General features: G+C 37.1%; 3 protein-coding genes across 4 annotated transcripts; 2 read left to right on the top strand and 1 right to left on the bottom strand.

Moving 5' to 3' along the window:
* The first annotated feature begins 2,987 nt into the window (after positions 1–2,987).
* Positions 2,988–5,863, top strand: LOC119691125 (fatty acid-binding protein). Its single transcript, XM_038107700.2, has 4 exons — positions 2,988–3,142; positions 3,598–3,751; positions 4,883–5,004; positions 5,339–5,863. The coding sequence occupies exons 1-4, from the start codon at positions 3,140–3,142 to the stop codon at positions 5,417–5,419; spliced, it is 360 nt and encodes a 119-aa protein (XP_037963628.1). The 5' UTR covers positions 2,988–3,139; the 3' UTR covers positions 5,420–5,863.
* Positions 5,864–12,058, bottom strand: LOC119691123 (protein arginine N-methyltransferase 1). The gene is made up of 9 exons (XM_038107697.2): positions 11,739–12,058; positions 11,454–11,614; positions 11,066–11,230; positions 10,442–10,590; positions 9,981–10,128; positions 8,920–9,009; positions 8,256–8,405; positions 7,475–7,585; positions 5,864–7,136 (listed from the first exon to the last, which is right to left on the bottom strand). The coding sequence occupies exons 1-9, from the start codon at positions 11,800–11,802 to the stop codon at positions 7,104–7,106; spliced, it is 1,071 nt and encodes a 356-aa protein (XP_037963625.1). The 5' UTR covers positions 11,803–12,058; the 3' UTR covers positions 5,864–7,103.
* A 2,901-nt stretch (positions 12,059–14,959) lies between these two features.
* Positions 14,960–16,634, top strand: LOC119691124 (uridine diphosphate glucose pyrophosphatase NUDT14). 2 transcript variants are annotated; one of them, XM_038107699.2, is made up of 4 exons: positions 14,960–15,253; positions 15,386–15,596; positions 15,997–16,073; positions 16,444–16,634. In XM_038107699.2, the coding sequence occupies exons 1-4, from the start codon at positions 15,064–15,066 to the stop codon at positions 16,599–16,601; spliced, it is 636 nt and encodes a 211-aa protein (XP_037963627.1). In that variant the 5' UTR covers positions 14,960–15,063; the 3' UTR covers positions 16,602–16,634. The 2 variants fall into 2 exon arrangements, with proteins under 2 accessions (XP_037963627.1, XP_037963626.1); XM_038107698.2 differs by lacking the exon at positions 15,997–16,073 and adding an exon at positions 16,119–16,195 and having other exon boundaries at positions 14,961–15,253.
* Positions 16,635–19,822: the final 3,188 nt, after the last annotated feature.

Below are 19,822 nucleotides of genomic sequence, written 5' to 3'. Positions count from 1 at the left end.
TCTAATTTATAAGGGGATTGATGACATACATACTAAAACAAGTCGTATAGGTACTGCATAGTAGTTAAACAAAAAGAAAAGCATTTAAAAACTGACTAGCTTTAGCCATATACAAAAAGAGAAATCGTTACGGCCAGACTACACAGTTCTAAGAGCACCGATAATTCGTTGTAAATATGTTAATGTACAGTTTTATAACATACATGCTACGAGTTATCGATCCCGCTCGAACTATGCAGAATGATCGTAACGATTTCTTGTAGTGTATACCTACGTCAACCATTACAAGAGGCGTCGATTATCGATATGAAATAATACCTAGGTACATCACTATTTTGGTACATCACTATTTTGTGTTTGCAATGTTGGCAGCACTGACTGGTTTAAGTGACACAGGTTGGTAATGATTCATTATCCAAACTTTGTGTTTTCATTCTAAGGAAGTCCGGTCTCTTACTACTATATTACCTACTCTGTGGAGATAACTAGACACCTGAGTTAAATGACATTTGTCTTTAGTACTGAGTGCAAAAAAAGTAATATCGATATTACCAAAAATATTTATTTTCTTCCTCTTTGCGATCAGTATTTTTATAATTAAGCTCGGCTAGAAAAATAATAAACCTCGCCGCTGCAAACACTGCGCAGTTTTAATGGAAATAATTTTATAAAGAAAATTGTTGCGAGAACGTAAACATAATGGCTCCACTACACGTCTACGGATGCATCTGCAGACGTACGCGAATGCATCTGTAGACAAATCTCTGCAAGCGACCACACGTCTGCTGATTGGTCAGTCTGAGTTCAATATCGGCAGACGCTACTCGCAAACATGGACTTCGAAACCGCTGCCGTCGCACCTATTTATGTGTTTAGTACTTTTAACTACTACTTGAGTTTGCATCGCAGTCGAGTTATCAAGAAGAAGTGGAGAAGAAACGATGCTGAACTCACTGACTGAGGCGTACGCGGACGTGTGGTGGCTATGCCGGACGCTCGCGCTTGAACCCTTTGATTTGTGCCACAAAAACCGACAACAAACGCCCAAATGACCCCCTCTACACGTCTGCAGATGTCATCTCCGGATGCATCTGCGGACGTGTAGTGGCGCCATAATATACATGTAGCGCTCCGATGTTTGAAATTATTTTGGTTATCTAAAAACCTGCATGCAAAAAACATACTTACCTGACTTTTGTTATATTGTAATAAAATGTATAAATATTTGTTTATATAAGTATTCAAGTTGATACCTACTTGTTAAAGTAGTAACAAAAAAGTATGCGATAAAAAATATTTGTTGTTAATCGTCCGATAATTCTTCGATAAAATTGCGATGGACTTATGCTAACGCTACAAAAGGACGAGAGGGGGGCCTCGCGCGGGGAAGCGGGGGAGAGATAGATTTTTGGGCCAGGTGTCTAGAAACTTTGTACATACTGAAATATTTTGTAGTATTTCTATATTTTTTAAACATATTGATGTCAGTATTAGTAATATAAATATATATGTAATTTTTTATTTTATTAAATTTTCGTGAATGACTAGATACTAAAATATTTAATAACTATTATAGCAGTTGAATTTGACGTAATATTTTGACTGTAAAGAAACGTACCATTGCCGGAGTTTTAATAATTACCAGTATTAAAAATAAATAATAGTAAAATAATGTTGCCAGATATTATTTGGACTCAATTATCATTATTATAATTCTCATTACAGCGCCATCTATAGATGTGCTCACAAACAAAAAAATAGAGCTTGAAAAATAAGAGTGACATTTTGTGTATTAGCTGAAAAGCCCATGGTATTGACAGTTCTTATCATGTTCTTATTGTGAATAAGATCTGTAAGTATTTCACTTACTGTGAGACTCTACCGAGTGTCTTCTCCCCTCAAGCTGCTGCCTTCACCCGGTGCGCTATCTCTCCCTCAGATCATTGTCCAATAATTAAATGTATTCTAGCGCCAAGCTTAGTTTGCATAGCAATGTTTAATTTTGAATAGTGTGCAGACTGTACAGTGCAGGTACTGTCCTACACCATTAGTGACCGTGTAATTTCGTCGTAACTACAGGCAAATAGGCAATAGGTATAACCATCTACACATGGAGTAAAATACCAAAATAAATAACCAAAAAATTTGTATTGCCATTAAATTTGTTTGCTAGCAGAAATTAGTTAACTAGTAGGTATTTGTCTCGTTTGATGTGCTTTGAAAAACCGACAGCTGGTCCCATAGTTAGTCAGACCAACGAACATAAGTAGTTCTCTAAAGCCGCGTACAGACCGGCCCAACGAACGCCAACGAACGGATTTCGTTGACCTTCGTTGCTGCAATCTGCCCTGTATTATGTATGATAAATATCAATCGTTGGGATAACCGTTGGCGTTCGTTGGCCCGGTCTGTACGCAGCTTAACGAGAAGGGAAGAGAAGTAGCCTTTCAGCATTTCGATTACAAAATTTAAATTTATCTAGGTAACTAACTACCTAGGTTAGATACTTACCTACATAAAACATGTAATATCTACTATCTAGTCAATCTTTGTAATATTGCATGGCTATACAGCGTAGCGTGTAGCTGCAGTAATCAATACTTTCCAATCCATAGTTAATATAAATTAGGTAAGTACCTATTTATTATGATTACGCTATCAACCATGAATGTTATGGTTATATGAACGGAGGCATGAAGTGACACAGCTAGCTCTATCTTAGCTGCATGGTTTCATAATGAATGCGAGATCCAGTCTACCCGACTCACCCATGTACCTACCTATTCCTATTAGCACTCATTAAGTTCACCCACTTACATACAGGGTGTAGTATCTGTATGACATGCATCCAAAAATCGCCGCATAAAATAAAATCCAACACGAAAATACTTTGGCGTTGCTTGTAACTAGCTATGTGAGTGGAAGGGGAGCTTCACTTTTGCCTTTTGCACCTATACGTAAGTAGTTAAAATTTGTCTCCATCCTCCATCGGTCACCATTGCAGTAAGAAAAGTACACAAACCATTATTTTGTAATCACTAATCTTGGAGTAAGAAGTGAAAGCTCGGGTGTGCAGAGTTTGCCGGGCAGTCGCCGCGCGCCAACGGGTCTTGCTACACACCGACACCACCACCATAACATGGTAAGTGTTATTATATTTCATCCATAGTTACCATTTCCCGCGAGTTTTGCTTCGCATTGAAGTTCTTGAAATAAAAAGTAGCCTATATAATAATCAATAGTTTTAACGTAAAAGAGTAAAATCTAAAACATCCTGCCATACAAATTGATGCAAAATTATATAAGTACTTAATTAAAAAGGGCATTCCTGTCTTCTGTTCCGGGTTTTGAGGTGGTTTAAAATCATTATCATCATCCTCATTACATCAGAGGTTAAAATACGTGTAGGTAGGTACTTATAGCGAAAGACCCGGTTTCTACCAAAGCGGAGAAGAGAGATGTCTCATTTTTCTTCACCTTATTCATTTCCACCGAAGCTAAGCGGAGAGGAGATGTGGAAATAACGAAACACATCTCCTCTCGTCTCCTCACCTCTCCGCTTTGATGGAAACCGAGCCTTATAGCTATTTGTTGCAGGGCGCATCACAAAGCGACAGTTCCAGCCTGTCCAAGGCCGAGCTGGTGGCCAAGATCATGGAGAGGATCACGAGCATCGGCCCCGAGCGGGTGCGGGAGCTGGGCGGCGTCTACCTCTTCAACATCATCAAGGGACACGCCGTCTACTCGTGGAGTAAGTTATGTACCTATCGACGCTATAACCTTACTCCTGGTCTCTGGGTGATCTCAATGGCACTATACGGAACTCGGTGAACGAGGCGGCTACCTCTTTGATTATATACAACCGGGTTGTAAATGGTCGAAGGGCTACCTATGTTGGAGAGATGTTCTGTGATTTGGAAGTCGAACCACCACAATCCAAAACCAGTAGGTAATCACACCACTTTTATTCAATTCAAACCATCGACGATACGACTATGGTCTGATTTTTAATCTCAGATACTGAATTGACAGATTCTGAACGATTCATCAACCGTCTTTTGTCGCACCAATAGAAAGATACGCCACAGGTCTGCGCAAGTGGACCTTAATCGCGGGATAATCGACTGTTGATGAACCGTTCAGAATCTGTGAAATTAGTAAATATGTTAGATTAAAAAACAGACTTTAAGTATGGGTAGGCATTAGTTTCAACTTTCTGCACAGTATAATAACTAGTTACTACTTTATGCAAGTCATCGTTATTAAATTCCGTAACGAACGACACGGCTCATTCTAAAACACCTACATCATAATAATATGAAGTGTTAGGTACTTATTGTAAATAATTAAGTATATCTAACGTTACGAGCAATAATTATAATTATAGCTGTAGCACGTACCTACCTATTTGATAGTAACTGTTAGGTAAATACCAAACTACTAACTAAAGGCATAAAGTAGGTCCGAATCTGAAGAGCTTTTCGATAGGCCGACTTTCTACGAGACAAATGCTGCTGAACCATGACGGACAGTTCCTTTGTATTCAATGTTGCGTAACAACTTATTGTATCTATTGGAAACTCTCTTATCCAACTATTATAAGTAATAAGTACTTGAGATTTACCTAACGCTGTAGGTAGGTTGGTAAGCATGTACCTTTGATGTACCTACAGTGGGTTGCAAAACCTGACACCGTTTCTGTGCAGGTTACTGCTCTACCTGATTGGAACTTGTTGGCCACTGTACTCAAACTAAGGGAGCCCGCACATGACAGATTTTGTAGGACATTTATTTTAAGGATAGTAATAGTGTTAAATGTAATCATGATACCACAGAGAACGTAACACTACTCAGTACACTAATACCTGCATTTCCTCCTCAGCGCTGGACCTGAACGAAGTAACCGTCCGAGAAGGCGAGCCGGACGAGGACCCCGACACCACGTTCACGCTGACCGAGCACTACTTCCGACAGATGGTGTCGGGCCGGGAGGCGCCACGCCAGGTAAGTTAAAGCAAACTTTATTTCGAGTTAATCTTTTTCTCAAACATGTTAAAAATCTATGGACTTAAATAATTACAATAGTCACCATACATAGCTACATTATAACTTAAAATGTAAAAAAAAACTCGATATTTGACGTAGGCTTAGCATAATGCTACCCAAATATTTTAGAAATAAGAATAGCGCTGATTTTCAGCTACACCCATGCCACAATCTAAAATTTCAAGTAAAAAAAAATATTACTACCTATAACATTTTGTTTACATAGCAGAGCATATTACATATAATTTAACCTACCTATACTTACTTATATCCTTATCTTCACTGTATTCAGATCATGCAGGCGGGCCGCTGCTCCGTGACCGGCGACATCATGCGCGCCATGAAGCTCGAGCCCTTCATTAAGATGGATTAAGGGCGCCCTTGTTAAGGGTAACACAGGACGATGGGTTTTTGCCTGGGTAACGCAAACTATACTTGGTAAAATGTAGCATTAGCCCCCCTATGACAGGTGTGAAATCCATACGTTGTATCTGTCATTTGATGATTTTTAAGGGAAAACTGTTTTTATTCATCAGGCGTATTAGCATCTGTCAATCATACGTCATAGGCCCCGTGCTATATTGTACAAAGTATAGCGTCTTGTGAGCGTGTCATTGGCAAACACAAGATCGAAACGGGAATAGTTACAGTTAATATATGTGCGGATTGATGATACAAATAACTAACAAACTCTTAGTTAGTGAACTGTAATATACTGAAGTATAATTAGAGGCCTAGATTAGATTTTTAAATTACTATTAATTAGAAATAAATTTATCGATAATGGAAATAAAGGTTACCAAATAAAACCAGTAAATTTTGTCTTACGCATTTATCCATCATTACGAGTCATACATACACAATCATACACGCACTACACAATATAGAAAATATCATGAAACATTCGCTTCTAATCAAGCGACTGTAGATCTTAAATGTAGATAATAAGGAAATTAATTGTTTGGCAGAAAATTAAGTTTTGAAATTGAATTTCAAACGTACTTGCGAAAAGAATACCTTAACTTTTCAACGCAAGACGGCTCATAGCGCTAGTATTCTAATGAACACTTTTTATGAGATATTAAAAAAGGTTGCATCCTAAAATACGAAATCCAGCAGATATTTGATATCTTAGTTTTAACACTAGCATGTTCAATCATTTCGGTATTTATTTAGTAGGAACTAAAATAGCTTTTACCATGCAAATTATCATTTTTTAAATCCTCTCAGAGTTAAAAGTCACAGCCATGGTTCCTACCAAATAACTACCAACAATTCAGTTATTCTATTAAACCAATCGGTGACAAACAGACAGATATTAAAGATTCTTATTTTATACCTAATACAGACAGTATCAAAATTAATACAGTATTCGTTTTCCTAGAGACCGGCCGGTAGAACTTACAAATAAAAAAAATCACAGACTTTTAGGGGAACAAAGAAATTTAACGCAAATCGGCCTAACAGGACAAAAGTATGCCAGAAAAAGTTAAGCACACATACAACATAGTACAATACCTACACTAGAGTACATTTTGGTAAGTGTCAAATTAATATTTAAACTAACCTACGCTTACTTTTGTCTCTCTTTGCTCAACACGTTATGAAATGGTCGGATGTATCAATACAAATAAAATTATAATGAAAATACAGGAATACAGCTTATGTTGCTATGAATACAGCAGCGATTGTCGTTTCAGCAAAAGTGCCTTGGTCGCCTACTCTAGCGTGCTCATGAAAACGTTATAAAATGGCAATCTATAAAAAACTGGGGCCTACACCTGTAGAATACTAAACAAAACTACAATTCGCTGCTGTATCCACATTCTAAAACGGTTAAATTCAAAACACTGGTGGCGCCATCTTGTAACCTCAAAATAAGTTTTGGCGGGAACATTACTTCTAGCCACCGCACATCCGGGCGGGGTTACCAAACGACTCACGATACACTAAGATAGATCCATACGAGTGCAGCTTTACCAACGACAACGGCGCACGAACTGTCACCTGTTTCTCTCGTGCCGTTGTGACTTGCTCGGCCGGTGGGGGTGCTTGTTCTAGCGCATTCTGTAGTGGTTCTTCTCCTGCACCTGCACAAATAAAAAAATATAAGTAATCGTACTTAAAATATTGTTATATGCATTCAACTTATATGTAAGTAGTAAACAAGAATGTAACATTGGACAAAAAGAGCAGGTCTCTTCAAATGAAAAAAAAGTTTTTTTTTTTATTTAAACTAAAGATTATGAAAGTTACAAAAAAATATAGATTGCAGTGTTTGGTAAAAATCAAAAGGTGGTCATATAACAAGGGCTACCACACTAGGCTAGGGTGGTGTCGTGGACAGGTTTATACTTAACTGGAGAGTCCCAAACCCTGTAATGTTGCACTTGTTTTGTGAATATTAAAGAATGTGTTTATTATGTACCTGACACAGCTCCCCCTTGAACTCGAGCTCGATGGCGAAGTCGAGGTCGCGGTTGTTGCGCGCGTTCTGCCGCATCGAGAACGTGCCCGTGATCTCCTCGCCCTTCTTCACCTGAGAACCAACCAAATTTTGTATTTTAATTGCTGCTACAATGGCTACAACATGGTGGAAATTTATCAACAAACTTCCCGGTGGTAGGCCTATGTAACTAGCTTGCTATATCGGTTACATTGAAGTTATGATGGAGTAGTGACTAAGGACCTTGTTCCTTGAAATGGTTTTGGATTCAGGACAAATTGAGAAAGTTAAAAACTGACAAAGCAGCTGATAATGACAGTTTAATGACCGATTTTTGTAAATTGCAAAAGTTTCGGAAATAGTTTAAGAAATAATTTCTCGTCATGCATCATCAAAAATAATGTCAGTGAGCAAAATAGCATAGCTTATGGGGACACAAGTATGGGTCCCTCCATTATTTGTAGCTTAACATTAATGACCTAACCGAAGTTAGAAAAACGGATAAAGCTTACTACAATTACGAGCACTACTAAAAAGTCACCTCTGTTGAGTGCGTGCTACATAAAATTCGTTGTCGCGAATGGAAATGGCGCAACATCTTTCGATTGTAGTTATTATGCCTTATATTACGCGCGTCTCATGGCTACTTTCTAGTCCCAGGGGATTTCATTGTGGGATTTTCGCTTCCCTGTAGCGTCGAAACACGTCATTGCTCAGGAGAACTTTCTGAGAAATCGTAGTGGTATAGTAGTAGTGAACTCACGGTCATGTACTCGTCGAAGTAGAACACGGTCTGCTTCCAGTGCGTGTAGGGCGCCTCGGGGGCGGTGCTGAAGCCGAGCCGCTTGTGCGACTTGGTGAACTCCACGTTGAAGAACGTCACCAGAGCCTGGATGAAGTCGTTGCGACGCACCTGGGGAAGCAACGGAACGGTTATCACAATACTCCATCATACTCAATCATTTATTTTACTCAAGTTTTACAGGTGTTCAATAATATAATATGTAAGAGTAAATTTTAGCCTAACAATTTAATATGCATAGTCAGTGAAATGATTCTTATCAACATAAGTAATATTTTTCTATTGAATAGTAGAATTTGTATAAGTATTTCACAGCTTATACAGGGCGGAATTTTAACGGTTATGTTCCAATACCATGAGGAAACCTGCATATCAAGATTTAGCACATCTACGTAAACGTAGTCTACGTATAATTTTTGTCCCAATTGGATGGTTTTTATTTTTATTTTGACGTTATTATGTACTTGAGTATATGTATAGTGTGAACTCTCGGTTAATGTATTTTCAAAGTTTTAAAATAATTTGAATAAAATATTTATGATGAAGGGATGTCTATCATGATGCGTTAAAATAAGAATTTCTGCATTCAGAATAGCTACCAATGTATCTTTTCTGGTGCTTATACCTGCAGGTGGAACTTGGACTCGAAGTTGAGGTCCTCCTTCTTGACGGTGTACAGGTCGATCTCCTTCAGCAGGCACGAGTTGGTCACCACCTGCAACCATATTACATTAGAAAATTAATTTATGTTTCGTTATTTCAAGATTTATGTATGTACATAAAATTGTAAACTTGTTCAAGCTAATACATATAGGTGTTAAATATTATAGGTTGGCTCAAAAAGGGTAAAACTACTTGAACTAACTTGTATGAATTTTCAATCAACATTCGGACGCAAATAGTCGGCGTTTCGCTTCATGCGATTGTTTAGAATCAACAACGACTTCGAGACATTCTATGGCAGCGACAAACTACATACGAGTACTCAATACTTATACATATCTCCTTACCTACACGCATCAGTTGGTCTAATACATGTAATATCGACTCAGTGACGCCTCTAAGTATATTGAGCCGTATATGCTAAGCCCTAGTAACAGTCTAACCTAACTTATCCTCCTCTTGACGACAAAGACTACAAAGGCTGCAAGCGATTTTCACCCCTAACACGTACGCCACCCGCACCTCTTGGCATTGATAATTTTTTTTTTTTATGATTTTGCAAACGTGCGATCAGTACTTGTACTATGAGCAGTTGTGTTGAGAGAGTTTGGCTAAATAATAAATAAATAAATAAAGGACGGACTCTCGGACGCGTCGTCGTTGTCAAAAAAAATTACACATTCCACCCAAGCCTCTGGTCCTGCAAGAAACATTGTCCCCTATTCCCTACACTGCACCTGTTGAGCTCACTACATCGATGAGCGACTCAGATATGGCCACTTCACGAGCTTGTGTCACTTCACAAGTCCCATTAGCAAGCAAGCAGTGTTCCTTAATTTTGAAGTTATTAGCAAGACATATTCACCTCTATCACCTCCGAAATGAAATTAAATATTCTTTATTGGACGTTTTTGTATTATTTGTTTTTGTAGTATTCGTAATTTTTAAATTATTTGTCCATTGTCACAATATGTCTTCTCATCCGCAAGCGAATATATCCTCTATATCCTAGTCCACACGCACCTGTTTAGCGTCCACGACGTCAACGAGCGGCTCAGAGATGGCCACCTTGCGGATGGAGCTCATGTCGAAGCCGTACACGTCGTCCCACCAGTTGATCTTCTCGTCCTTGTACTGCCGGTCCTCGATGCCGCACACGAACAGAGTGCATCTGCGGGAGTAAGGTAGAAGTGTGAAGCCGAGTATTGACTGCGTGCGGCTGCCGCGCAAGCCATGTTGAACCGCGGCAAACCTATACAATGTTCGAGATGCTATCTGACATGGACATTCAGTATTTATTACATGTTATTTTCTTTACATCATTTTTTGTTAGATTTTATTTAATTTATTGTCTTTTTTTGTCCTGATTAAGAAAAATATGAATTTAAAAAAAAGTTTTAAGTGATCTTTCCTAAGCGCAAGAGCTAATGTAGGAAAAATATTACCAAGTCATTTCATCATGGTAACAAACAATAATAATATACCTGTCAGGGAAGAGCATGCCATCAGGCTGCAGCCACTTGTCTCGCGCGTACAGCACCGTGTCCAGCATGGACTCGTAGAACAGGCAGTAGCCCATCCACTCCGAGATTATGATGTCCACCTTCTCCACCGGCAGCGTCACTTCCTCCACCTGGGTAGGAAGGAAAGTATTGGTAGATTCACACTGCAGTAACCAGCAGTTCCTCTTTATTGTTATGTTTGTGCATATAAAAATAATATAATAAATATTGGTGCACTTCAAACTCATTTTCTCAACATTTGCTTAGAAGCATTGAAATTAAATGAGTTGGCAGGAATATGGCAGAGCTGTATCTTTGTATATTAATTCCTGGAAGTGCTTTGTACAAGCTCAGTCTAAGTAGATTTATAGTGTTAATAAACTGATAAGTACCCTATTCAGCAAACATGGTGTTGAATTTTGAGAAGAATTATTACACTATCAATTTGAACCCTATTATGGCTGGTGTAAAACAAAATTTTGTATGGATAATGAAATTAATTTAAAGAACATACAAAAGTCTTCAGTTACAAAAATAATATTATGTAGAAAATAATCAATTGGCACAATCAATAAATACAAAAAAAGTTACCAAATCAATGCATACCTTTCCTTTGACAATCTCAATGATATCATCAAGCCTGTTAGCTTCAATGATCTTGCGTGCGTAGTCCACAATGTTTGAGCACTCCACTGCAATCACCTTGGCGGCTCCTGCCTTCGCAGCAAACATTGACAGGATCCCAGTACCGCAACCAATATCAAGCACAACCTGTATAGAGTGTATCTGCTATAGGGCTGATATATTGGGTAATTCTACATAAAACGTGTTTAACAATTATTACAACAAGATTGAGTAAGAACAAGGAGGTTATTGCAAGTCTCAATTATTGATTGCATGTGAGCTTTCCAAAACCATTGTCAGCTAAGGAGTTGAATGAATGCATCCATTGCTTGTTTACTAAAGTTATGAAATAGTTACGGAATCCACTTACTTTGCCTTTGAACAGGTGTTTATTGTGGTACATGGCATTTCTGTAAGTGAGGGTCCTGACTTCGTCTTTTAGCATCTCCTCGTGAATGCCGAAGTGTGCGTAGGAGTCGAAGTAGTAGTCCCGCGAGGTCATCTCCTCCGCGGTCACGCTCTTGTCCGGGCCTGCGAGACAGATGGAAACACCATGAAGAGACAGCGGGAAACGTGCTTGCATCAATCACGTTTTTCAAACACAAGGGCCAAAAACCGGCATTGAGTTTTAGTGACAAAAAGCGTATTATCTCACCATTTTCCGCTGCCGGCGTGGTCGCGGCCGATGTTCCTTCCTGTGCAACGTCCATGCTCTCCATGTTTCAGGTAAAGGATTGAAAAAGACAATGAAAATCTAATTATAACCTACAAACGTGCAGCTTTTCTGTAAGCCGTTATATTAAGATTTAGCGTTACGCTACTATTTACCTCTTGGAGGTAAAAGTTTTTAAGGCTTAAATTATCACAAATAGCACTGAATGGACAAATAAAAGCTACAATTTTACAAAATAATTCTAATTTTGTAAAACACAAAACGCTCGATTCGGAAACCGAACGCAATGTAAAAAAAAACGTATGTTGCCAGGAAGCCAAATGCGATGCGAGTTATGTGTATACGTACTCAGAATAATAACGGCGTTGTGTGTTGCCACATGTGACTTGCTAAAATTCTACTTTTCTCATTTCGTCATGTCAATGTCAGTCGGGTTCCCTACGAGTCTTCGAAACAATTTTTTTCGAATATGCATACATCGACAACCTTAAACCGAAGCTTTCATAGTGCGATGTCTTGTTTCTTCGAAGGATTTTTTGTTCGACGTATCTTAATACCGAACTTCTTACTACGGTATATTGTTTCTCCAAAGTTTATTTGTCCGATGTAACGATACTTCGAAAATTTTTGTACAACCGTCTAACAGTTAGAATTTCTTGTAGGTACAACATATATACAATTAAATTCATGTAAGTACAATAACAAAATCAGGTACCTATTTATGTATGAATAACTTTATTTTTTATTTATTTTATTAGGAAAGCTAACAACATGTTACACGAATAGATAACTAATACATTAAAACAGGTATCTTAAAGCTAATGACAAGCTTTCACAGATAAATGTACAGTACCTACTTAGTAACATTAAAAAAAGCGCACTTAAGTTATCAAATCATACATATACACCTACTTAAATAATTTTGTATCAATTTTAAATGTGACTTTTAGATTTTTTATGTTTTGATTCTTTGAGATTTTGTTATTGTAAACAACATATATACAAGAATTTCATTGTATATATCATGGGCGTACCCAGGTAGGGGCAGGGGGGGGCAACTGCCCCCCCCTAGCCCTTTCGATCCTAAGATATTTTTTCTATCATATGTTTAAAAAATTACATAATATCGCCTTATATGCCTAAAAGTGCTAGGGAAAAATAATAAAAAACCTAAATTTTTTCTTTTTTTCGGATAAGTCAGTAGGTAGCACATTCGTGCTATATGGGTTTCAACACCACTAACACACGTTTGTGCATTGCGGTATTTTACTTTGGATACCTACTTAATTGACTGAAACAAAAAAAAAGAAAATATGAATTACTCACTTTCTTAAATCAATCATTGCAACTATATCATAAAAACAAAAGTATAATTTAAAAAAAACTTAGCTTTTTGACTTATTTTTTTATTCTAATGAGATAGTTTTGACTTTCATCACATAAATGACAACTTTAAGGGATGAAATATAAAAAGAAAACATTATTAGCTCAAATCTTCAGATTCAGTCCCTATTATTAGGTATATACACGATTTTGCAAAAAGGGCCTACTAAGCCGAAACCTACATGTGCAACATGGTATATCTAAGCCCGAAACTGAAATCAGAATTTCAAAATGTTGGTGACGTGACTTTTTACTATGAAGAATGACTTTTTGTTTTCGCGAATTTTGAAATTCTGATTTCAGTTTCGGGCTTAGATATACCATGCTGCACATGTAGGTTTCGGCTTAGTATACCCTTTTTGAAAATAATAATAATGATGATAATCATATAGGGGCAGGGCAGCTTCTGGCCAGCTGTTGGGCATTAGGGACACCACCATTAGGGCTCCACCCTTCAGATTCCAGAGGGAGGACCCCTGTTCCTCATCTCTGGCTTGCCTTTATTTTGGTATCCAGAAAACTGAAGAGGAACAGTATCTCTCACCTTTTGCTTGGCTAGCTTGAGTGATGTTTCACTAAAGCAAAAATGCTCGTAGGATGTGTTACTCAGTAAAGTTACTGTGTCTACGAGCCACTCCCTGCGTTTTTATCCGTGTGTGAAATATATAGGTCAGAGGAGCCATAGTCCTTCCATAGTCCCAGTTACCCAGTTCATTTAGCACCCCATACCATAACGTGTCAAACGGGTCCCTACATAATAATTCGGCCCATGAACGCCTTCCACGTGTCTGGGACCCTGAGTGCTGGTCACTGCTGGTTCATGGTACAAGAAGTACAATTATTATGATAAAATAATACCTAATGCAATAGGCAACTTGACCCTTGTTTAAAGAAGGTCTCATATGATTGATAATTGCTCTAGAAAAAAAAAAATACTCTCATATTTTTTGGGACCTAGACAATCCCAAAACTAAATTTTTATGATTTACTTTTCGTAAAAAGGCGAAAACGCTCTCAGCCATATTTATTTTAAAATTATCTATGGTGTAGGTAGACTGACCACTTAGCATGAATTTTCATCGTGAACGTGACGTGAAATTACTCCATGAATTTTGATTTTTTTTAGTTCTGCTAGAGACCTCAAGAGAGAGATACTCAATAACTATGTAGCATAAAATATGTAAAGAAAATTAGCTAAATCTGCAAAATAACATAAATTTCTTAACTCGCCCGCTTTCAGGATCAATGTGTGCCGCCATTTTCGTCGCCTATCACAGGCAAACTTTAAAGTCAGTTTGCCTGACATGAGGCACATTTTTTAGGGCATTAACAACATTATGCACAAACAATGCGTTTCGGTTGGAAAAGGCGAAATAACTTTAACGCTTAAAAAATTTACTAAATCAAGCACACATTCGTATCAGGTTCGAAAGGAACTAGAAGATAAAATAAACGTATATTTTTCCTGCCAAGAAACAGGTATGAGCTGCCCCTCCCTAGCTGAAATCCTGGGTACGCCCTTGGTATATATGTTGTACCTACAAGAAATTCTAACTGTTAGACGGTTGTACAAAAATTTTCGAAGTATCGTTACATCGGACAAATAAACTTTGGAGAAACAATATACCGTAGTAAGAAGTTCGGTATTAAGATACGTCGAACAAAAAATCCTTCGAAGAAACAAGACATCGCACTATGAAAGCTTCGGTTTAAGGTTGTCGATGTATGCATATTCGAAAAAAATAGTTTCGAAGACTCGTAGGGAACCCATGTCAGTCAGTGTCAAATGTGAAGTGACATACGTCGAGCGTCATACATAACATAACCTAATTTATCGACGAAAACAACAAATCAACAAACTTCTCATATTTTTCAAGTCATAACTATATTTTTTTCAAGATATCTGTTATTTTAACCAGCCACAATGGAAGATGTAACGAATATGTACATTTCGCCGCTGCCGGACTCGCCGTACGTGAAGCCGTTCCGGTTTAACTACACTCAGAATGGGAAGGCGAAGTCCTGGGACCTATTGGAGGTTCACGACAGTGTTGCTATCGTTGTTTTCAATATTACAAGGAAAAGGATGATTTTCGTTAAACAGTTCCGACCAGGTATGCTATCTAACTATCTGATGCCACCCTTTTATTAAAACTCTGATCCCGATAATGTTGAAAATTTATTTTATAAACACTAGAATAGGAGTACTACTTATACCTTTTAACTATTCGCCATTTACTTTACAGCAATCTACTACAACTGCATTTCACTAGAGGACCGTAGAGCAAATAAAATTGATGAAAAAAAATATCCCGCATCTCTGGGAATAGCTCTGGAGATGTGTGCGGGCATCATCGACAAGAACAAGTCTATAGAAGAAATAGCCCGGGAAGAGGTGCTTGAGGAGTGTGGGTACGAGGTGAAGGTCAGCAACCTGGAGAAGATACTGTCTTACAGGTAATTACTGGTAAAAACCTTTAAATTATTTCAAAGTATTTTAATATAAAAAGACAACATGAGTCTTTGGGTAGATTAAAGTGAAATAGTCACTGATTTAATATGAAACAAAGGTGATACATGCACTTGTAATTTGCTCATTAAAACTCTCAAGCTGCTATCTCTACTATGCATTTTCTATCAAGATTGTAGAGTTTTATGGCATTGTATAAATCTTAGTTTTTGATAAGATAAATGTTATTTTATACACATTGTCACATCATCATAATCACCATGTATAAACCTAGATCACGTTATAGCTATAAGCTGTTACATGAGTGCCTTGTTACTAGCATTACATACATCATCAGTCCATTATTAATATCAGGTGGCTGGGTTTAAGTTAATCTATTTATTGCAGATCTGGTGTAGGTGTGCTAGGGTCACTGCAAACACTGTTTTATTGTGAAGTTACAGATGACATGAAAACCACTACAGGTATGTTTATCACCTTTCTGTAGAGGAATAAATATTATATTCCAGATCTGGTGTTGGTGTGGAAGGGGCCAAGCAACATTTCTTTTATTGTGAAGTCACAGATGATATGAAAACCGCACAGGGTATGTCCGAGATTGTTTATCATTACCACTTCCTGTTTTACTGATTACACAAACCTTGAAAATTGGTCAAACATTAAGATTTATGTATTTTTTTGTCCAGTCTTACTAACCCTCCACATTCTAAATTGTGTTATACAATTTTGGCTTATAACTGTTTTTTAATACATAGGATATTATTATGTATTGTGTTTGTGTATTAAAACTATATAAGTATTTTAGCAACAATAACTAAACCATTTTATTTTCAGGTGGAGGAGTGGATGATGAAATAATTGATGTGGTGGAGAAAACCATACCGGAGATAGAGGAAATGCTGAAGTCACAAGAAACACTGGCGAGCCCGCCAAGCTGCCTGTTCGCGCTCATGTGGTTCCTACACCACAAGGCTGACAAGTTTAGGCAATAAAGCATAGATCACGGACATATATCATACTAGATGCCACAAATTTTTATGAAAACATGGCATTTTTGTGCCGAAATTTGTATAGGAATAATAATTTTTGACACTGATAATGACAGCTTTAACTAAATGTACCAGCACAAAGTTGAACATGTTCAACCTTTTGACACGCGCAGTACGTGCACTTGGGGCATCTAGTGTCGTGTATTATGTCTGTATCATAGATTTTTTTTATGAATAACACACATTACAGACACACTTTATTTTTAATCAATTTTATTGTAATGCCATGGTTACTGTTTTAGTTACTCTGAAAAAATTATAGTACTACTTACTTAAAGAGGTTTTAGGCACATCTTCACTGCACATCAAGACAGTTTATCATGGCTTGGTCAGTAAATAATAATTTCTGGTGGATACATTGAAGAAAAAACGCAGGTAGTGTCTTTGTGAATGGGCATTGCATGTTGTTGAATATGGGTGATATGTAGTGTAAGTTATTATTGATGTTATTTATATTATGTATATCTAAGTAATTCCATGGTTTATTTGTTTAATGTAGCTTCATAATTATTTATGAAAGGGGCCTATTTGTATCGCTGTAAAATCTGATAGCAACCTACACCTGCACTTATTACCAAGGGCGTACCCAGGTAGGGGCAGGGGGGGGCAGCTGCCCCCCCCTAGAAGATAAAATAAACGTAATTTTTCCTGCCAAGTCGGAATTAAAAACGTGTTATCTACTCTTACCTACCTACCTATTTTGTTTTGTATCTTAATCAAACTAATTAAGGTCAACTGAGGTTACGTTGTATTTTTAGATCACTAAAAGTTTTCGGAATAATGGGAGCAAAGGTATGAAAAATTTAATGTAAAAGTGACTTTAAGAAACTAACGACTATTGAACAACTATTTCTTAACAAATTTAAAGCATTGATTTCTTTGCTGGAATCTTATAAAAGTTTCTTATTTAGTGTCTTAAAAAAATCGTGATTTTGAACGCATTTTCCAAGTTTGAGGCAAATGTGTTTTTAGTATGTAACTATTCAATAGGTAAGCTTTCCGTGAAATAATTATAAACAAACAAAAAACCCGACTGCACGCTAAAAAGATGAAAACAAGCCCCAATGTTAATGGAAAGTATCGCAGGCGGGGACCAGCAGAGGGTTCACCATTTAGCTGAATATGACTTAGTTAGATAGGTGCACCTTGTGTGGCGGTCAAGTTGGTCCCCGCCTGCGATACTTTCCACTTGTTTATAATTATATTTTTTTATTTGTAATTTTTTAGTTGTTTTTATTTTATGAAATTGTATGTTAGTAGTCACGTTTTAGTTTATTAACATTTTTTATTTCAATAATTTTGATTTTGTGATTTAAATACCTACAATATGCATATTTTTGTAATGTGCTAATCAAGCTCTTTCATTTGATACCCCACACGGCATAGTTGGAAAAATATTATTTTTTCGATCATCACTTTATGTCCTCTAGAGGGCGCTTTATACATTTTAATATAACGTCACATAGCCTATAACCATCGTGCAATCAATACGCTTCTAACGATACCTCATACATCAAAATCTATCAAGCCGTTTAGGCTACAGGAGGGAACAAAGAAACAGATATACATACATACAAACATACAATCGAAAAACATTACCCTCCTCCTTCGGCAGTCGGGTAAAAAATAAGAGACTTTATCCAGTTAATTTTTTTGTGCAATAGTATGGCAGTTAATTTAGCCAAAAGAAACTATTGACGAATTCACAGATGATTTAGTAGAAATCAGGAAAATGTGTCTAATTTTCATGGACGCATTTACTCCATGATAAATCCTAATAACATTTTTATGAAAAAAGAACTACCTAAGTACTCCTGTAAAATGAGTAAGAATGTAGATTTAGGTAATAGTGGTGAGTGACAGTTGTGAATAAAATAAAGTAACATCCATACATCCTCTCATTTATATTCTTTCGAAAAAAAGAAAGATTGGATCAAATACGGGTATTAAACTTAGATATCAATTAAAATATGTGCATGGCAAAACCCATACTCTTCAATAAGTTTAGTGTTCATAAATAGTAAAAATCCTTATCGAGCTGGTTTCAGTGATCGTAACTGATCACTGAGGTTAACACATGGCACGGTCAGCCTTGGATGGATGACCGATTTCAAATGGTTTTTTTCTGGACGCTTCTGTTCTTTGGATGGCACGTTAAGCCGTGGGTCCCGGTTGCTGCTTCGGCAGCAGTTGTTAAGCCTAGTCAGAGGCCTTCGGGCAGTTTAAAAAATCTGACAGTCGGGTTGTACACTTACACTTACCCGACAACTTTAGTGCATTGTACTCAATAAAAAACGGCGATACAAATTTACAGCGAAAAGCGGGTGACTACAATTATGTATGTATTAATAGGTTGACGATTTCTGTTTTGAGGCAATGCGTTGCAACAATCGCAATAGCCCCATTACGCCTAACGCATTTACCCCAAGACTTTTATCAAACATATAAAAATTAACATCATTAATTCATAAAATAAAGCTATTTCATTGAAAATTTGTGTCTATATAAGTAGCCCAATGACTATTGTTTAGAATACCTACTGAATAAAATCAATTGATAAAGAAAACTTTAGATTCACATCTTCAATCACCTGTCACAGTACCAAACTTTCAAAAAATGTGCAAATCACAGAATGACTGAATACTTGGATAATATTATGTTGACTACAACACCATCTGCCTGCAGTTCATGTAAAGTATTTAGTTTAAGCCACCGTAACTAGATGGCATTTTTCAATATTGATAAAGCCGTTTTCAAATAGGATCGAAAAGATTAATTTGGCCCGTAGACGCAATTGGCCTAGTTGACCTTAATAAAAGACAATTTTCATGATTTTTGTTTCAATATACCCGACCGACCATCATCTCAAGAGCTGCCCCCCCCTAGCTGAAATCCTGGGTACGCCCTTGCTTATTACCTATACTTATGTTCTTGGTAAAATGTAAGTACAGAATGCTTGAAAATATACCTATTTATTATGAAGTTATTAAAAACACGCGTTTAATTTAATTTGATACTCTATACCCAGTACATTTCACCGTGAAGATTACAATATGATGTTGAAGAATTTAAACAAAATTAAAGTCAGATTCATGGATCCATTATTGTAACTCTAACTTAAAAATAATTAAAACATATATCGGTATTGAAAAGAAAACAGAAAG

Source organism: Plutella xylostella, chromosome 25 (genome assembly GCF_932276165.1).
Source record: "Plutella xylostella chromosome 25, ilPluXylo3.1, whole genome shotgun sequence".
In the NCBI taxonomy this organism is placed as follows: Eukaryota; Metazoa; Arthropoda; class Insecta; order Lepidoptera; family Plutellidae; genus Plutella; species Plutella xylostella.
The sequence above is the reverse complement of the archived record's forward strand: the minus strand, read 5'-3'. Positions and strand labels throughout refer to the sequence as shown.

What these genes read in the sequence shown, in the direction of transcription:
- LOC119691125 (XM_038107700.2), top strand. An exon ending in ACACGCCGTCTACTCGTGGA is followed by an intron (nt 3,752 to 4,882) that starts GTAAGTTATGTA and finishes TTTCCTCCTCAG; the next exon opens with CGCTGGACCTGAACGAAGTA. An exon ending in GCCGGGAGGCGCCACGCCAG is followed by an intron (nt 5,005 to 5,338) that starts GTAAGTTAAAGC and finishes CACTGTATTCAG; the next exon opens with ATCATGCAGGCGGGCCGCTG.
- LOC119691123 (XM_038107697.2), bottom strand. Translation starts at nt 11,802, where the DNA reads ATGGAGAGCATGGACGTTGCACAGGAAGGAACATCGGCCGCGACCACG. An exon ending in GGCATGCTCTTCCCTGACAG is followed by an intron (nt 10,129 to 10,441) that starts GTATATTATTAT and finishes TTACTCCCGCAG; the next exon opens with ATGCACTCTGTTCGTGTGCG. An exon ending in AGTCCAAGTTCCACCTGCAG is followed by an intron (nt 8,406 to 8,919) that starts GTATAAGCACCA and finishes TTGCTTCCCCAG; the next exon opens with GTGCGTCGCAACGACTTCAT.
- LOC119691124 (XM_038107699.2), top strand. Translation starts at nt 15,064, where the DNA reads ATGGAAGATGTAACGAATATGTACATTTCGCCGCTGCCGGACTCGCCG. An exon ending in CGTTAAACAGTTCCGACCAG is followed by an intron (nt 15,254 to 15,385) that starts GTATGCTATCTA and finishes TTTACTTTACAG; the next exon opens with CAATCTACTACAACTGCATT. An exon ending in TGACATGAAAACCACTACAG is followed by an intron (nt 16,074 to 16,443) that starts GTATGTTTATCA and finishes TTTTATTTTCAG; the next exon opens with GTGGAGGAGTGGATGATGAA.